We start from the raw sequence: 19,482 nt of genomic DNA on the forward strand, positions 1-19,482 counted from the left end.
ATGTGAGAGGAAGACAATGATGACCTCATCAGTCAACCAACTTGATCTGCTGCACAGACAGACTGCAGACTCAGCAGGGCGACCGTAGAACCGTCAGGGAACTGCAGTCCTAACTCTGACCTGTGACTGTTCCGCTGCTGGATGACGGCTCACGTGCTCAGTGCACAGGAGCCGTCATGCAAACGTCAGCCTGAATGCTTTGGTCTGCACGTCCAGCTCCGTAAAAGGTTTTGGTCTGTTTGTCCTTCTTCTAGTTAAACTGCATTAAAATGTGTTCAGAAACTGGGACAGACTGGATGGTGGCTGTCGTGGATCAACTGCACACTTACATTTGTTAATGAATGACATTAAACTTGATTCCTTTCTGACACAGAGCACATTCATCCTTGCAGGAAATGCATCGGCCTCCATGCCAAGTCTGCTGACACGTCGCACTAGCGAGCTTGGGTTCAGCAGGGCTGCGGCGGTTGGAGCAGTGGCTGCGTTTTATAAACCAGGCCTGTTAGCTGAACGTGTTTGTGTGGTTTCCAGGTGAGCAAGCTGCCGGTGGAGAGCTGCGACCAGTACAGCAGCTGCCCCGACTGCCTGGGGTCAGGAGACCCGCACTGCGGATGGTGTGTCCTCTTCAACAAGTAAGACCGCGCTCAGGTCGCCTGCAGCCCCGTCCGCTGCCCCCCTGTGCGTCCCGCTCACTTCGAACACAAAGATGTCCTCTTTCAGAGTGTCCCATGTGACTCGTAATGTAAATCATCAGGAAATAATAAGCTTTTATCAGAGAACAGCCACATATTCATCCTGTTTTTACCCCCGTCAGAGTAAACGGAACACAGTCAAACCGATGGTTCTCCTGACATTTTGGAGCCGACTCCTCTCCAGGAAGAGGACGGCAGAAATGCCGTCAGTGAGAAAAACAAGGGGAGAATGTGGATGTGTGTTTGTGTTTGTGTGATTCCTGTGAGGCATCATTAATGCTTCTATAAATGCCTCTCACACAAACACACTCATCAGGAGGTTTGATCTTCAGCACCCTGGCAGGTGGAGGAAGTTCCTTCACTTTACTGCCCCTTCAAAGTAAAAGCCTGCCAGTGGATTTCTGAACTCAAAGGAAAAAAAACTCAAAGACAGCTTTTGTTCCTTTGAAGCTTCCAGAGATGTTTCAGCGGGATGTCTTTGTGGCTACATCAGTCTCTCAGCCTCACGTCAGGGATTGATCCAAGAATTTTTCCGTATGACAATCTGACTGCTGAGATCAGGCATTCCAACGGGACAGGAAGACGTCTGAGTGGCAGAAATTTACCTTGTTGGCCTCAATTTAGCTTCCCAGGGGGGAAAAAAAACAATACAATTCTCTATAACTAAAGGTGTCCAATCTAACCTGGATTCAGAGTCTTCCATATGAAACTAGAAAACAGAAATCTTCTCACAGAATAGATGAACTGTTTCATCTGTCCTCCTCCTCCTCCTCCTCTGGGTTTCTGTCCATCTGCTGTTGATTAGAAGTAAACAGATCATTACTGCAGGCCGCTGCGTCGTGTGCCGAGCTACATATGTCAGAGCTGCTGTTCTCCGCAGACTCGCCTCACCTCCGCCTGTCCGACTCCACCTGCACTGCACCGATAACTGCATCACTCACCGCTCCCCTCTCTTAATTAATTCTGCCATTAATCACATTCAGAGCAGCCCCACGGAGAAAACAACATGTCATGTCACACAGGAAAAAATGTACAGGAATCACGTCCCGCAGGGCAAAATGCTTTTAAAAGTGTGCAAAAATAATGAGCTTGTCATTTACAATTAAAGATTAAGGAGAACATTCAATTACTGAATAAATACACCAATCAAAAATTCCTAATTCAATCAAATATCATTGTTCATTAGAAGAATTAAAAAACATACAGGGATGTAGGCCCAGTGTCCCACAGTCTGTGTGTCCATAAAGACAAATTTTAACATTATTTACAAAAAATATTGGCATCAAATGTAACCTTTGATGTCCTGTCAATAAGGAACATAATGGTAAAGACCAAGTTGTGCAATACATACATAGAATACGTACACATAACGTTTAGTTTGACGTCTGTTTCGAATACGACTATTCTTTGTTTCTACTATGACGCCGCGATGAAGGGGAAATGTCATACTCAAAACAAAGAAAAATCATATTTAAAACAAAAATGTCAAACATAGTCGTCACAGGAACAGGCTGGATCCAAATGCAGCAAACGCAGCTGAAAGTCCACAAAGCCAAATCAGGGTCAGACAGGCATGAGATCATCAGAGGAGAGACAGGATGGTCAAGATCCAGGGGAGAGTCAGGGCAGACAAACAGAGTCAGAGTCCGGACACAGAAGATCAGCGTTGTATCTGGATACAACACTCGGTAAAGAAAGCAGAGTGGCACGAACAATACTCAGAGCTTAAGCATGCTGTGGTTGATGAATGAATGAGAGTCAGGTGTGCAGCATCCAGGAAGTGGGCGCTAAGGTTGCTGGGAGCTGTAGTGTGGTTAGAACTCAGGAGACAGTTCCTGTCTGTAACCAGAGGGAGAAACAGAGCTCCTACTTCTGACAGTACTGTAAAGTAAAACTATATGTTGTATTCATATAACTTTTGCAAAATTTGTGCAAACTTTGTCTTTATGAATACGTTTCTTATTGACAGATTCTTTACCCATGAATGTCCATCATATAATGAAAAATGTTGAAAAAGTTGTTTGTTAAATCTGACCTTTAATAGGATAACGAAGTTTGAAAAGATTTAACTGATCTTATTTTCACATAAGAAAAACGGTTACATTTACTGGAATTCAGCACCAACTGAAGTGAGTAAAAATGAAAGCACAAGAGCTTTGTTCAGAAAAATGAAAAGCTGGTGTGTTCCTGCAGTAGAGTAGTAGATCTGGTACTTTGGGTCAATTTAAATGTAGGTGAAGACAGGAAAACCTCAGCCGGTTTTCTTTTTCATGCATGACCTTTGACCCTTGCAGGTGCTCCAGAAAGGAGGCGTGCAGCCGGTGGGAGGAGCCTCAGCACTTCAACACGCGCCTGGACCAGTGTGTGCACATCTCAGTCAGCCCGAGCAACATGTCTGTCACGTCCCCGCCAACACAGGTGGAGCACACGTGCACACACACGTGCACACACACGTGCACGCAGGCCAGTCCAAAGCTGTGCAAAAGCCGCTGACGTTCCTGCTGTGTGTCCAGCTGTCTGTCCAAATGCAGAACGTCCCGGCGCTGTCGGGGGGCGTGTCCTGTGTGTTCGAGGACCTGACTGAGACTCTCGGAGAGGTGCTCTCCAAAGGTCAGGTGAAGTGCACCTTGCCGTCATTCAGAGACCTTCCGTCAGACTCGCACACCCACGGTGAGCGGCCCCGCCTCCCCTCCAGCCCGGCTTTGATGCTTGTGCTGATGCTGACTTTCACGTGTTCTTCATCAGAGGAGAAGAGGGTGGTGCAGCTCAGCCTTCGCTCCAAAGAGACCGGACTTCAGTTCATCTCCACCACCATCGTCTACTACAACTGCTCCGTGCTCAGCTCGTGAGTCCACCCCCACCCCGGCGTTCATTGCCTGCACCAGGCCATGTGCCCCGACCAATCAGATGTCTCCCTCTTGATCAGGTGTACGTCCTGCGTCAGCAGTTTGTTTCCCTGCCACTGGTGCAAATATCGTCACATCTGCACCAACAACCTGCAGGACTGCTCCTTCCAGGAGGGGCGGGTCAGCAACATGGAGGTACGACAAAAACGCATGCAGGTTGTTGTTTGAAAATTCAGAGACCGCAGCTTTGGCTGCTAATATGAGCAATTCTATAGAATGATATGATAAAACAATGTCCATATAGAAGGAATCTGGAGATTCACCTCAAAACAGGAAAACATGGATGGAAAAAGCTCTGAGTCCCCACGCAAAAAGGTTTCTCATAGTGAATTATACGGGTTCTTATGCCAACGTTTGTCCCCATGAAGTCATCGTAACTTCCTGCTGCTCTTTAACTTAAAGTCTGAACCATCAAAAATGACCTTCTCTGCTTCCAGACGAGCGCTCTCACAAATAGTTTGGCACACAAAGAAACTCTTTGTCACGTTTTATCTTTTTTTTTTCTGCCTTTTTTCTCTGAACTTCTGCCTGAGGTTTGAAGACATTAAGGACCAAGAATATCATAGGACTATCAAAGTGTCTCTAACATGTGGACGGCACTGTGAGCGGGGGGGACAACCTGTATGATGCTGGTCTCCTCGGTTAGGGTGTAGGAAAATCAGCCTGTGGAGATGTTTGTGAATTTCCAACCTGTGATCACCTGAAAGCTCTTTGTTCACAGTGCTCCAGTGTTTATTAGCCCTAAATGTATTATAACTGTCCATCAGATCATGCATTATTCACCAGTCCTTTCAGCTCGGTGAACACAGACGTTGCACTTGCAGTGTATCATTGTCTCCAAGCTGAGAGGCTCGCCGTTTCTGTAGGAAGGAGCGGCGTTGGAGGTCAGAGCCGCTGCCGCTCTGTCATTACACGCTCGAGTAGACAACAGTAAAGCGGCAGGTCAACAGCCAAGGGCAGAAAGACTGGCACGTTTAAATCTGTCCCTGCTGATGCGTTCAAGGACTCCGTGACCGATGGGATTTCAGAGTGGGCTGCTGAGGACAGAATTGAGGGACAGGCAGAGCTCGGGCGTAAAGGCCAGCATCCTGCTGGAAGAACGCTCCTGATTGGTTTGATGGAAAATCTGAGCTTCTAAATCACTGGAACAAACCCCTGGGTGCTAAAGCGCTCTTACACTTCAAACTGTGACGCACCATCAGAAATCCTAAAGGAGTTAAAAACGCTGTACTACCAGACTTCCACCTTGATCACAGTCAGGCATTTATCGGTTCATCTAAACCAGGGGTCGGGAACCTTTTTGGCCAAGAGAGCCATAAACGCCACATATTTTTAAATGTAATTTCGAAAGAGCCATACAATAATGTAGAGTTTCCCACACTGAGGCACGGAGACTTAACCTCTTTTAAGGTTCTTTATTCTGGTTACTGTAGACCACAACAAACGCCGTAAAATTAATTCAGCAACTCCTTAATCTCTCCTGTCGACACGAGACGAGAGAGAGCGCTTCTACCAACTTTATATTCACCTGCTCCCGCTCCAGCCCTCCCATTTCCCTTATTCGGCCCATAGCTGAACCCCATTGGTCCAAACTACCTAACAACAGGCTGAGCGACAGAACTGAGAGCCAATCAGATCTCTGCTTGATGCGGTCAATGAACTCCAGAACTTATAACGCGGCCCAACAGCCATCCAACTCAGTCCGCGACAATATGTTTAAAACTAAATATACAAATGAATGTGTGCATTTGATGTAATTTCAACATTTTTAAAGTACAATAAGTCTGTGGATTCTTTTTAATAACATGGTTATGCTGTTGCTGATAAATGATGAGTATTTCTCGTGGTAGTTTTGCTGATGGTCTAGTCTGGTTGATACGTGGTGAGTTTCTGCTTCACGCAGGCGTTGAGACTTTAAACGTGATCTTAGGTCTGAATGTTCTGTAGATGTGACAAAGACTGTTCACATGCAGACGGGGAGCCAAACACACACTCACACGCCGCAGTGAGTGACGGGCAGCGGGTTTTACGTTTTTACAATCCCTGCGCGATTCACCTGCTGCCTGTCCCCACAACACCTCAGCCCCACCCCCCTGCTTTCTCCCTCACACATCCCGTCCCCGCATCTGCGCGCTCTTTCTCAGAGACGGGAGCGCGCACTTTTAGGCACGGCAATTCACAGGTTTCCAGTTGGTACAAACTCTGTGAAATTATAGATAATAGTAAACTGATAGCGCTGGCGCAGATTTTTCTCTCCAAGCACCGCTACTATTGCGCGCCTCTTTTTTTTTTTTTTTTTTTTTTTTTCGCGCCCGAGAAGGACTGGACTAATGATAAAAAAAGTATAATTAAAGATTTGTCTGCGAGCCACATGTGACCATCAAAAGAGCCATATATGGCTCGCGAGCCATAGGTTCCCGACCCCTGATCTAAACTATAAATAAAATTTTGCAGGAAGCAGCCTATCTGGCGTTTGTCCCTCCCCAGCCCAGATCAGGATGAACTCACATCCCGATCTGCACTCCCCAGGACAGAAACCACAGTAGTGGATCCAGGACTTCATGCAGCCAGTCTGCCTAAGGTCTCCAGACTCCACCCCACAAGTCTTCCAGCAGTTCCTTGGTATCTTGGAGCATCTTGGACTTCCTGTTCGCCAGAACTGGAATGCTGAGGATGCAGGGTTCTTTGAACTGGATGGAGGAGCACATCCTGACCCGTTACAGTCTGTGGACCGAACTGCAGACAAACATTTGCATCATGTAGGCTGTCAAGAAAAGATCAGAGCAGCATTTGCTTTGTTTTTGAATATTGAAGCTCCTGGACGAGGAGCCGGCATCCAGCTGTCTGGATGCTGCAGTAATCGCTGCTGAGTGTCACTGCGCAACGCCGTTACAGACTCTGCTTGGCTAATTAGTCAATGGTAGATGAATAGCCACTTAATTGACACCAAAGTGTCCAATCACAGCAATTAATGTTAATTACCAGGCAATTAGGTGGAGAAAAGAGAGGGAGCTAAGAGGGAAAGAGGAGCTGAGGAGAGAAAGAGGAGGAGATTTCATTATTTTTTCATTTGACCTTTATTCAGGCAGGTTGGAGTCTGTCACAGAGGGAGGGTCTGTTTTTCATCTGTCGGGGAGTTAACGAGGGAAGTCGACAAAGAGAAGCTGCCCTGATGATCGATTCCTCCACAGCTGAGAGATAAAAACACTGTCAGCCGAGAGAGGCGGCGGCAGCAGCCTTTACCTTCATTCATCTTTCCGGTGACAGCGGCAGCTCCACTCATAACTCTTCCCCTCCGTGGAAGCTGCTTTCATGGATCTTTGAGGCTGCAGCCAAACACTTTAATCCTGCAGCAGTGCTGGTCAGAGCTGCGTGGAAAAGACCCGCCGGTCTTTAGTGCTGTTGAGCAACATTTGGATGACGGACTGACCTGACTCTCACTCTTTCCTTTGAAAGCAGAGAAACAGAAACCATAAATCCAACATTTCTCTTAAGTTCAGATTCAAAAACATCCAAACGAGGTATGTAAGTCCAAAAAACGGACATAGATTAAACGAATACATTCGTTTCATCTGTTGAACACCTGGACACCCACACAGAAATGCACAAACGTTTCTCACGCTGGCCATGGAGGTGATCATGTGACTCCACGCCACAGGCCACAGTATGGGTCGCCCCACAGACAAACATAAATCCCATCTAACCTTCATACATGACCCATGTTTGCCAAGGAAAACATGGCAGAGTACAGCTCACACACACCAACCCCAGCCTGGAGAGGGACTTTCAGCCAGTAAATACCAGGAACAACAAATGATACCATGGAGAACACGTTCAGAAAGTTCACTGGGTTTGCTAAAAAATGAAATGAATAAAACTTCCCTGATTAAGTGCCAACTGCTGCACTCAATAACTATTAGTCAGGGAACTCATTTACATGCCGCTGAAATTTAAATAAAGGGCAGTTGCCATGGATACACAGCACCAAGTTTTATGTTACTGGTTCCTTTTTGTGTTTACACACCGAAGGTAAAAAAACAGAAATCGGACAACAGGAAAATATCAGGAAGAAATGTAAAAGTGCTGATCCTGGTTCTCTTCATTGGATTAACCCGTAGTCCCATGCGTTGGTACTCCGGGTTTCTGGGTTGTCTGGGCTCATAGAGAGAAGTGGCTGCGTTTTATGTGTGTCTCACCTCCCTTAAGGCTCGTGCGTCTACCTCATGAAAATGGAACGTACCATGTATGGTCTAATTCCTTCATTTCTAACAGTCAGACTGGAGCACAAACTCACCCCTGAACAGTCAAGGGACGTCCTGTATAATGCAGGGTTTGGGGGGGTCAAAAAGAATGACAAATGTGTCCGACACGCCCGCGTCTCACCTACCTCACCCTTTACCCTTACATGTAGTAGAAGTGTACACTACAATCCGCACCGTGTCCCTGCATGAAGAGTCTTCACCTAACAGGTTTTTCTACCATCTTCAAATTTCCTGCTGGCCCCCCCACAGGTTTAGCCCCCCCCACAGATAGCCCATATCCACCCATAAGGGCAGTTGTGCCTAAGGCTTACCTGTTGTTGGATAAGGGCGTCAGGTGATCCCCTCCACTCCCCACCTGGAAACGCTAAAATGATTGAAACTTGCTTGCTGTGCATGTGAACCGCTGGTTTGAATGTTGTTTCCAGAAAAACCTTCTTGTGTTCTCGATTGTTTATGAGTGCTGGTTGGAAAGCATTGTGCACGTTAGCGCACGAGGGCAGCTGTGTCCCGATGAGAACCCGTCAGCGGTGACGTCAGTGACCGCTCGGCTTTTTGTTCCTCAGGATGTAGTTTGAAACCAGAGCCTGAATTTTAGAACGATGAGAAACGAAACATTTATCTATCTTTCTTCCATTCATTTTCTATCTGCACTCCATCCTGTTGAGTTTGGTGCTGGGAGGGAAAGTGGTGGAGGCTGGTGGGGGTGTTTGAAGCTGTAACCATGGCAACAATGATCCTCTGTGCCTGACAGGCAGCTCTCTGAAAGGTCAGAATTACTGTAAATGAAAATCCAGGAGAAGCATGAGGACATGTTGGAAATGGGGGTGTGAGGACCCCCCCCCCCCCCCACACACACACACACAGACTGAAAGAGGGACACAGACGAGTGTGCAGATATGGATTTGATAAATATGTAGTCTTTGCTGACAGACTCAGCCTCACACTTGGCCTTTGTCCTAACCACACACGTGCACACACACACACATATGCACACACACACGTGCACACACATGCACAGGCACACACCCCACTTTCTATGATGGAGTCTGCTGTGCCTTGGTCCACTTCCTGTGGAGCTATGGCCTCCAATCAGTCATAATGCAATTAATTACTGTTGTGATGCTCCTTAATGAAGGTTTTCCCACACTGAGGCGCAGTCAGAGCCTGTGAGTGAGGTGGGGGGTTATTCTCTAACAAGTGTCCAGATAAATGAGAAACTATTTTTAATCAGAGCATGTCTTTGGGAGCAGATAGTTCAGGAAGCCTTGATCTTTCTGCAAAATGATGACCTTCAGGGTCAAAGCAGGAGGAAGCAAAAACCTGATGAAGTAAAAACTGATGAATAAGGAATTTAAACTCAGATCTTTTTACCTTGTAGGTGTGTTTCTTTGGGGTCTCATGTAAAATATTCCGGATGAGCTTTCACCTGTTTTGACCCCACCCCCCACCCCCACCCCCTGTCTGTGATTGCAGGGTTGTCCTCAAATCCTCCCCAACACTGACATCCTGGTCCCTGCTGGGATGGTGCGCCCCATCACCCTGCGCGCCCGTAACCTCCCCCAGCCTCAGTCGGGTCAGAAGAACTACGAGTGTGTGTTCAGCATCCAGGGCAAAGTGCAGCGCATCCCCGCCGTGCGCTACAACTCCTCCTGCATCCAGTGCCAGAACACCTCGGTGAGAGTTTCCTACCCAGCATGCTTTTCTGTCCACTCTCTGCTGATCCACCTGATCTGCCTTTTCACCACACGGTTTGTTTCTATGCTCTGTCCTAACCCATAGTTTCTATTTGGGTTTCTGTCTAAATATTTCAATTTAGATTTTTAGAGCTAAAATCTATTTAACTAAACTCCAAAGATGTAGATCTACATCAGGTTGTCATGAGTTTTTTATTAGATGGAGCAGGTAACAAACCAAAAGCTGTTTTAAAAAGTGCAACAACGATGAAGCGACCCCCCCCCCACACACATTGGCCTCATGTGTGTTGTGTTGTCCTTTCTGTTCTTTGCTCTGATGCTGGGGCGGGGAGGCTTTTCGAGATGCGACTTCCTGAAGGTGACAGACAGTGTTTGATGTGAGAAGCAGACCGACACACACTCAGGTTAGCCTACATGTCCTCGTGGGGACATGTAGAGCCAGGCCTCAACTTTCTTTCATGTCCGTAAACATGTTTTGATAGATATTCCAAAAAATATGTCATCTAGGAAGAGATTAAAATAGATTTAGGAGATGAAAATATTGTTTCTGGTTGCAGTTTTTTGCATAGACAAATGTAGCATGAACCAAAGGAAAACCTCAACACAAAGGCGGTGTCCCAGTTCCCTCCCTACCATCTAAAAAGCTATATAGTGCAGGACTATACTTTTAAATACATCGACATATTTGTTATATTGAAAATCGCTCAAACCTAATCCACACTGGTTTTTCATTGAGACTTTTCCAGGTCTCTGGATTTTAGATGTGAAGATTGGGACGGCTCTAAAAAATGCCTAACGCCCTGTATTCTGCTCTGGGTAGTGAGTAGGGAAGGAATTCTGACAAACCGTACTTATATTTTAAATGATCTGAAAAATGATCTGAAAAGTGAAAGATTTTTATATACAATGATTAACACACTAACACTGTGATTGCTCACTGTCTGGTTCAGATTTTTCCTAAAAAGAACAATCAGAACAAAACAGTAAAGCTAATTTTTACCAGCTAGGCTTTCAAACTGTCAGAACAGGGACAGGACGTCCCCCCACCCCCCACAGTGATGACATCACCTGCTCCACAGACAGGCAGCCTTTTAGCTGCAGGTCAGCCTTGGATGAGCGCACGTCACCACTGTTCAGACTGTTCAGGTGCTGATCCTTCTGCTGAGCTGGAGACACTAGAGGGCAGCTGCTGCAGCCTCTGCAACCCCCCCCCCCCCCCCCCACCAAACCAGGCAGACCGTCACCAAACATCGTCAGTAACACCAGAAATGGTTACTGTTAAAGCAAGAGGTGCTCTCAGGTCTGAAAAAGACAAACAAACACACAGAAGACTTCTGCTCCGCTCAAGGTCATGAGGGAAATCCTTCTACACGATCTGATCCTCTCTGCATCCAAGACAGGATTTCAGCCATGCTTACTCACGTTCCAGCGCTCATGATTGAAACTGTCCTTACCAGCTGTACTAGTCAAAGAAAGAAAACATTAGTACTCGCATGTGTTTGAGAGGAATCTCCTTGAGTTTATTGTCCTACCCTTGACCCTGACTGGTGGAGACGTGTGTAAACCGCACCGGGTTGATGCAGATAAATGATTCTCCTGTGCTTGGATGACACTCTCCATTTCCAGTCCTGCATAACAACAACAAACACGCACATGCAAACACAGACACACACGAACACACACACTCTCCAAATGTTGACCGTCTGCTCACGCTCATTTCCTGTCCTTCATCTGTCTTCCTGTCGTTTGACGCTGCCCTGAGGAAAGCTCGCACACAAACAAACAAACAAACACACACACACACACACACACACACGGACTTAGTGCTGCTACGGCAGCCACACACAACACACGTGCAGATGGCTGCTGTCCGTCTGTATGTAATTACGTCTGCATTCCCAGTGGAAATTGAGCATTTAGTAAAAGCAGCAGACTCACAAGCACTCACAGCATTTCAGTGGTCTTCATTGATGTGTTTACCTTTACGGTCAAAGCTCCCACAGGAAAGATTACTTTCTCTGATTTGTTTTTTTAACTTTGTAAAAGTTTCTACTTTTCCTGAAACCTTCTGATCATGGACAAACCATTTTTCAGGAACCAATGATGGGCCAAAGATCTGATTTTCTGTGCTTTTGCTTTGTGCAGGAACTGACACTTGCTAAATGATGAAATGGACCAGACTTACCTTTTCATAAATCCTTCCCAAATAGTGGAGCACAAACAAAACCTCACACGGATGCTCCTTCAAAGCTTTCTGAGTCCCAAGTGAGGACAAAGCAACAAAGCCCTCACTGGATCTCTCACTGGTTAACTGATCTTTATTCTTCCTTTTTAATCCCAAAAACGCTGCGTCTCTGCAGAAGTTGGGTAAAAACGTCCATTGACCATCCAGATTATTACGTATTTGTCGAACTACAGGGTCTCTGAAAATCAATTATCATTCTGCAGAAAGTTACCAGCTAAAACCTGCGCAGTACGGAGGGATGCTTTACATCGTTCAGTTATTTGAAGTTTATTTCTTTTAAAGAACACTTTGCAGATACTGAAAGAAATGAAGCTGACACTTCCTGTAAACGCAGAGTTGACATCAGGAGTTGATCAGAAGTCAGTTGTCCGAGGTTCAGGTTGAAGAACATGAACGTCTCAGCTCCTTTTATAATGAACAATAATAATAACACATTTTATTTTTTTAAGGCGCCTTTCTGGGCACTAAAGGTCGCTGCACGGCATGTTTACAGTATTAAAAATACAATAAACAGTTAAAACAGCAACAACAATTTAAATACATACACAATTAATTAAAACAAATATAAAAACATGAAAAGGTCAATGTTAAAGTGAATAGGCCATCTGGAAAAGATGAGTTTTTAGCTTTGATTTGAAATGTGGGAGTGTGTCAGTGTTGCGGAGGTCAGGGGGGAGTGAGTTCCAAAGCCGGGGAGCAGAGCAACTGAATGCCCCACTCCCCATGGTGACAAGACGGGTGGAAGGGACAGAAAACTGGATAGAAGAGGAGTGGAGAGAGCGAGCAGGTGTGGAGATATGAAGGAGGTCAGAGAGATATGGAGGTGCAAGGTTGTGAAAGGCTTTGAATGCGTAGAGCAAGATTTAGAATGGTATGGAATGGGATGGGGGGCCAGTGAAGCTGATGAAGGATAGGTGTGATATGGTTGATGGAGGGAGTGCGTGTGATGATACGAGCAGCTGAATTTTGAACCAGTTGAAGTTTATGGAGGGTTTTTTGTGGGAGACCAAATAGAAAAGAGTTACAGTAGTCCAGGCGGGAAGTAACAAGACTGTGTACGAGGACAGCAGTGGACTGGGGACTGAGGGAGGGCCGGAGACGTTGGATGTTGCGTAGATGGAAGTAGGCTGATCTGGTGACGCTGTTTATGTGAGAAGTGAAAGAGAGACTACTGTCGAGGATGACACCCAAACTCTTTACCTGAGGGGAGGGAGAGATGATGGAGCCGTCAATGGAAAGAGAGAAATGGTTGGTCTGGCTCAGGGTGGATTTGGTGCCTATCAGAAGAAGTTCAGTTTTATTGCTATTGAGTTTTAAAAAGTTTGAGGTGAACCATAATTTGACTTTATTAATGCAGTCAACCAGCACTAATGGAGGCAGTGTGGAGTTGGGTTGGCTGGAAAGATGGAGCTTTGGATCAGCTTTTTGACTGTTTTCTGAGCAGAATTACTGAGAACATTCACCTTTAGAAAACATGATGGCTGGCTGTGGTCTGTCTGTTCAACTCAAGCTTGATGCACAATCAAGAGATGAGCTGGAGCTTGATGGATGAAAGGCTGATGTGGACTGATGGCTGATGGTAAATGAGCTGCCTCCTCCTCCTCCCTTTATTTAAAAGCACACTTCATCATCTCACTCCATCCTCCTCTGCAGCTGCTCCTCAGGGATTCTGCTTCTGATTTTTTGGAACTTCTCTCTGTTTGTCATCCTTCATATTCATTCAATTATTCATCCTCTAAACCTGTTTTGTCCCTTTCGGGACTTGAACCAGGGGCCTTCTTGCTGTGAGTGCTAACCACTGCCCCACATGTGTCAGTCATGTTGCTCAGACTGTTTTCCCACTGAGCTCAGCATCATATTTGACAAAACAGCTACACACAGCTTCATTAAAGTTCCTTAAACCATGGTCCGGATGAATCCTGGAATCTGATTGGCTGCTGGGTGTGCATTAAGAAGTGATAATCCACAGTGATAACCACACGCCTAAAGAAGAAATTCTGGTCACATATCTTAAATGTTTTGGATCCCTGTGCTGGCTTCTTTAAAACAAACTTTATCTTCATCATCCGGACAAAATCAAGCGGTTAGAGGAGAACTTTCTCTCTGATCTGATGCTTTATTCAACCATCGTGACCATCAGCATCGATATATCGCTTTCCTTTGGCGCTGCAGAAGAGGTCCATGCCCGCTCACGTTACCATGACAACGCGCCACACCACGTGACAAAAAGCCGACAAAAGCAATGAATAACAAGAATAAAGGAGTAAAAACTGAATATTTCTTTCTTTTGTGTGTGACCATGGTAAAGGCGGGTTAATGGCCTTTGATGTGTGCATTATTAGAATTAACGCACTTCACGGAAGTAACCGTCCTCCGCTTCACGTCGGATGGTTCAGGCTTCCACGGCGTGTGTTTATTTCTAATGCACCCTTCGTCGGACATTGAACCTTACGCGTGACGCTGGTTTCAGCTTCATCCTGTTTGCTCTCCGCTGGTTTAGCTGAAGGAAGTTTGACAGGATCCAGGAGATCAGCAGCAGAATCTGATGGTGGTGGTGTTTAGGGGAATGTTGTCCACATTACTAGGATGTGAACTTCAGAACGGCGTCTTCTCACAAACGTATAGTAAGGCTCCTGAAGAAACAGAAAGGTCAAAAAAGTGCTTCTGCGTTTGTACCACACGCTGACTGGAGAGGGGTTTCCATGGTAACAGCAGAACCACACAAAAGTCCAGCAGAGCCCACCAACGCAGGAACATTCAAACCCGACAGGTGGGATGCAGGAAACAGACAGGAAGAGGGAGAAGAAGAAAAGCAAAGGATGAAAAAGGATTGGGAGTTGGAATCAACCTGAGCTTTATTGTCCCAGCGGGAAAAGTATTTCCCAGTGAATGAGTCCAAATAACAAGCCAAGTGACACAAAGCATACATCACACAATTACACAGGAGCACTCAGCAGGGCCCAATGAAGTCAAGTGAGGGGCTTTAGAAAAGCACGGAGACGCAGCAGGTCCATGGAGCGGAGCTTCCTGCAGTCCTACATTCTGACCTGCAGCACAAAGCTGTTTCAAAGCTTTTCTAGCTCCTCCCTCCTCCTCCATGTCCTGTCCACCAGGAAGGAGCACAGGTTAGCCAGAGCTTTTCCGTTGTAGAGCATTTTATATTTTAAAGTATTATCTTTTTAGCATGGTAACACACCGGCCCATTGGTTTTGAGGACTTGGTATGAATGTGCTGCTTCTGTCTTCTCTGTCCTGGTCCTCCTCGGTGTTGGACACCTGCAGGTGTTTCCTGCTGTGACACCTTTGATTCGGTTGATGATGTTTGAGGATCCCAGTGTTACTGCAGACCCCCACAACCCCCTTTTTATCAATCACGCTTGTTTCTAGGTTGTGAGGAGAGTCCTGTTTTCACTGGGAAAAAACATGCGGGTTTGGAACCAGAACCTGTGCTAGCTATCAGACCAACCAACAGCCAGTTATCATTCTATTTTAGATAACACATCAAAAGGCTCATGCTAAATCATCTTTTTGAGCTTTTAAGTCTATTATAATGTTCATTCGTTCCTCAGAGGTCAAGTCGTCTTCAGGAGTGAAAATAAGTTATATTGGATGTTAAAAATTGTTCTTTGATGTGCCGAAGGTAATATATGATCTTATTTATAGATATAGTTTACTCTGAAATGCTTAAGAATAGCAGAATATGGGCCCTTTAGGAAGTTGATAAGAAAAATCCATGTTTTCTGGGACCAGATCCTAACCTGCGATGATGAACGGTGAGACAATCAGACAAAACCTGTGAAGATGAACTTCCATGAACAAACGCTTGTCCATCTGTAGAAGTCAGAACAAGTTTGGAAGCAGAAGAGCGGAACTTTTTGAGAACACAAAGCAGCCTCATGTTTACAGTCTTTGCCTGTGCGCTTCTCCTGGTTGAGGGCAGTGCCAGAAAAGGATTTTGGTGGAAATGGGTGAGAGAGCGTGCAAACCGTGTGAGCAGAGCTGAGTCAGAGCTCCTGAATGCTGAGATGACAAAGAAAGTGGTGAGGAGGAGAAGGATCTGTCCTCATTCAGCCCAGTGATGCTGCCAGTTTGGCTTTTGGAGTTATTGCGGTCACCATTTGCAGAGTTTTTCAGCAGCATTTTGTTCCCTCTTAAATCCTGGCTCTGTGTGAGCGTGCATGAGAGTGTGCACGTGTTTGAATGAGTTATGATGCTGCCCTGTTGGGCTCAGCTGGCTGCGTTTAATGGAAAATCAGCACATTAGACACGCAGCTCTCTGCAGATCGGTCCTGCCGTATCACATTTTTCACTGGAACACGTGCGCGTTTGCACAGACTTCTGTTCTTTGAAACAGGCTGACCTGCAGTGTGAGCATTGCCCTGAGCCGTTTTCATGAATGTCTCTGTTTTGGTGGATGCTCCTCAGAGGCAAACATGGTGATGCCGACATCATGTGGCTCTTTTCAAATCATACACCTGCATCTGCCTCAACAACTAAACCAATAACACAAACAAGTGCAGGGGCGGACATGATGTGTGCAGCATGTCTGTAAAATATTCAACCATGAATGCTCCAGCCACAGCATGTCATCCAGCAGAACATCTGAAATGCCTTCTGAATCTGACTGGCATTCAATAAGGAGTCCCTGCAGACCTGGAGGCCTCTTTTATGGACTGCAGCATCTGCAACATCTGCAGCAAAAGTCTGAGGAGCTTCCTTCTGATCAGGCCTGATCAACCTGCTGATCAGATGTCTCCACATTCTGATTGAGTGAACACCTGCAGAACCGGGAACCAGCCCTGGTTCTGCAGGGCTGCGAGACAAAGCCAAGTATTTGGACCAACCTCATCACGTCTGGTTCTTATAACGCAGCTGAAGCAGCACTAGTGCTAACTAATGAAGGGAGTGTCTATTACTCTTCCTCACAACTGACAGAAGGATCTTCTGCAACCTCCTTGCAGAAGATCCAGACCTTTTTGTCACCCATTAGCGTGGAAGCAGCGTCAGAATTCTCTGATTCCACTCGTGCCCCTCCCGAACAGGAGGGGTTTCTGCTGAAGTCCAGCAACAGCACTTCATAATTAATCTGTGTGTGTGTGTGAGTCTGTGTTTGTGGGCGGCTGTGGTGCAGGGGAAGGGCGGTCGACCTCTGATCGAAATGTTGTAGGTTCGATTTCCGCCTTGCCTGTCCATGTGTCGAAGTGTCTTTGGGCGAGACACTGAACCCACCTTGCCTCTTGTGATTATAGGTTTGGCACCAGTGATTGGCAGCGGAGCCGCCATCATTGTGTGAATGTTTGTGTGACTGAAAAGCGCTTTACAAGTATACGCCATTTACCATGTGTTTGTGTGTGTGTGTGTGTGTGTGTGTGTGTGTGAGAGAGAGAGGGAGAAAGTCTGCTGTAAGTTAATTAAATGAGCAGGTAAACAAAGTCATTAAGAAACATTGATTTTCACTCTTTTATAAAAGACGTTCTCAGCTTTTCTCTAGAGGTTGCTCGTGTGTGTGCACGTGCACATGCACATTTTGTTTGCATGTCTTTGTGTGTTTGTTACCTCTTAAGTGGAGCTGACACATTCAGGACACCATCTCTGTCTCTTCAGTGGGTCTGAAGAAGAGAGCCTTGTCTGTCTCAAACACACACACACACACACACACACACACACACCCACACATTGGTCCGTGCAGCATTTTTGTTGTGGGAAAATCCCACTCTTTCCTGGTACGGATCTGCAGGTGGAGCCGCCTCCATCGGTCCATTATCGTGTTTCTCTGAGGGAGTTTTTGGTAGTTTCCATGGTGAACGCTGCCTCCATGACAACACTGCTCTGCTGGGTGTGTGTGTGTGTGTGGGTGTGTGTGTGTGTGTGTGTGTGTGTGTGTAATCTTGAAGCCTTTACCAGCTGATTCAACACACGTGTCCATTTACCTCCTGTTGTCCTTGTCTAAACTGTTGTCCTTTATTTGGTTTCATTAAGGATTTTTCTTGATGAAAGTTGCATCCTTGTTAAGTTCACATTATTAGTTTTGGGAAGACATTTCTTATCAACCAACAAATTCTGGTTAAAAACAGTAAACTGAAATGGTTTGACGTGGAGCTGTGTCACGACTCAAAGGAAGCGGTGGTCTTGTGTTCTGACGCGTCCCCGTTTGTCTCTGCAGTACTGGTATGACGGCGACGAGGCCGGCGACCTGCCTGTAGATTTCTCCGTCGTGTGGGATGGAGATTTCCTCATCGACAAACCTGCCTTCATGAAAGGTAAGCCCCCCCTTACAGTCGTGTGAGCGTTCTGCTGTGTTGCTGCGCGTCTCTGAGCGTGTCTGTGCTTTGGCGTCCCTCAGCGCTGCTGTATAAGTGTGAAGCCCAGCGCTCCAGCTGCGGTCAGTGCCTCAAGGCCCCCACTGCCTTCGAGTGCGGCTGGTGCACGGAGAGCAGGAAGTGTCTTCTGCGGCAACACTGTCCCTCCCCAGAACAGAACTGGATGCACCACGGCCGGCACAACCTGCGCTGCAGCCACCCGCGCATCACAAGGGTACGGCGCCAAACCTCCAACCCACAGCCTCTGCCTGCTTCAGAGGGTTTTAGTTGACGTTATCTTTATTGATTAGCACATAAAGGAGATGAAACTCCTGCAGAAGCTTGGATTCTGTCGAGGTCATTGTCTTGAAAATGATGAATATCTGAGGAATGAGGCGCAGCAAATCACTGCTAACTAAGAGAGGATCGATCCCCTCCGTCCCTGCAGATCGATCCTCTGACGGGACCTCGTGAGGGCGGGACACGGGTGACGATTGAGGGGGAAAACCTGGGACTGCAGGTGAAAGAGATCGCTCAAGTGCAGGTGGCTGGAGTCCGCTGCAACCCCGTACCTGTGCAATACATCAGTGCAGAGAGGTGTGTGCATGTGGAGGACCTTTCTGGCTCCATGGTGGAGGCCTGGTCTGACTCTGCCCCTCTGCAGGATTGTGTGCGACATGACTGAGGCCCTCCTCCCCCATTCCCTGGGCGGGCCTGTGGAGGTCTGCATCGGCGTCTGCAGCACTGAGTATCGAACCACCTCCACTCAGATCTACTCCTTTGTGGTGAGTCCTTCAGACCGAGGGGGCTCTCTTCCTGCCAGACCTTTCAATCTTCTCTGTGATGGTTAAGCAAAGCCAAAGACGGCTAACCCGTTCATCAGGAGACCCTGACAGTAGAGGATGCAGCCATCTAATAAATGAATCCATGTTATTAAGAAAGAAACATTTGAAAGAATCTCACAACTAAACTAGTTGTTCAACCGTTTGAACACAAAGAAACATGGTTCAAATGAAGGTCCGGCTTGAACCACAGCGCTTTCTAAACGAACATCTTTCTCTGAAGCTCCAGCAGAAACTCTGTTTTCCCTGAAGAACATGGGCTGAGCCACAGCTTAGAGTCGGTGCTGCAGACCCGTTAGCTCTGCAGAGAGCAGCAAGCTGTCTTGTTGGTTCAGCTCTTCTCTAACAGTGTTTAACTACTAACTACCAATATTCCAAAGAATTATTCAGTAATTCACAGAAACACAAATGAAATCAGACAGAATGAATACAAATGAGAAGATTACAAAAAGATGCCAACGAAACGCTGTAATCAACGATCGGCTGTAAGGAAGGAGGGTTTGTTGAAAACGTTGGTCAGGTGACACAAGAATGAAGGACATC

At 46.5% G+C, this 19,482-nt stretch overlaps 1 protein-coding gene across 1 annotated transcript in view; it reads left to right on the forward strand.

Annotated features, from left to right (window-relative positions):
* The window catches only part of plxna3 (plexin A3), a 94,686-nt gene that overhangs the window by 61,940 nt on the left and 13,264 nt on the right, over window positions 1–19,482 (forward strand). The window contains exons 8-17 of the mRNA XM_023957061.2: window positions 532–632; window positions 2,987–3,110; window positions 3,206–3,362; window positions 3,438–3,537; window positions 3,619–3,733; window positions 9,334–9,534; window positions 17,962–18,058; window positions 18,142–18,332; window positions 18,546–18,694; window positions 18,762–18,882. Coding sequence (XP_023812829.1) covers window positions 532–632; window positions 2,987–3,110; window positions 3,206–3,362; window positions 3,438–3,537; window positions 3,619–3,733; window positions 9,334–9,534; window positions 17,962–18,058; window positions 18,142–18,332; window positions 18,546–18,694; window positions 18,762–18,882 — 1,356 coding nt within the window. The remainder of the gene's footprint in view (window positions 1–531; window positions 633–2,986; window positions 3,111–3,205; window positions 3,363–3,437; window positions 3,538–3,618; window positions 3,734–9,333; window positions 9,535–17,961; window positions 18,059–18,141; window positions 18,333–18,545; window positions 18,695–18,761; window positions 18,883–19,482) is intronic.

This window comes from Oryzias latipes, chromosome 7 (assembly GCF_053564925.1).
Source record: "Oryzias latipes strain Hd-rR chromosome 7, Olatipes_Hd-rR_3.1".
Taxonomy (NCBI): domain Eukaryota; kingdom Metazoa; phylum Chordata; class Actinopteri; order Beloniformes; family Adrianichthyidae; genus Oryzias; species Oryzias latipes.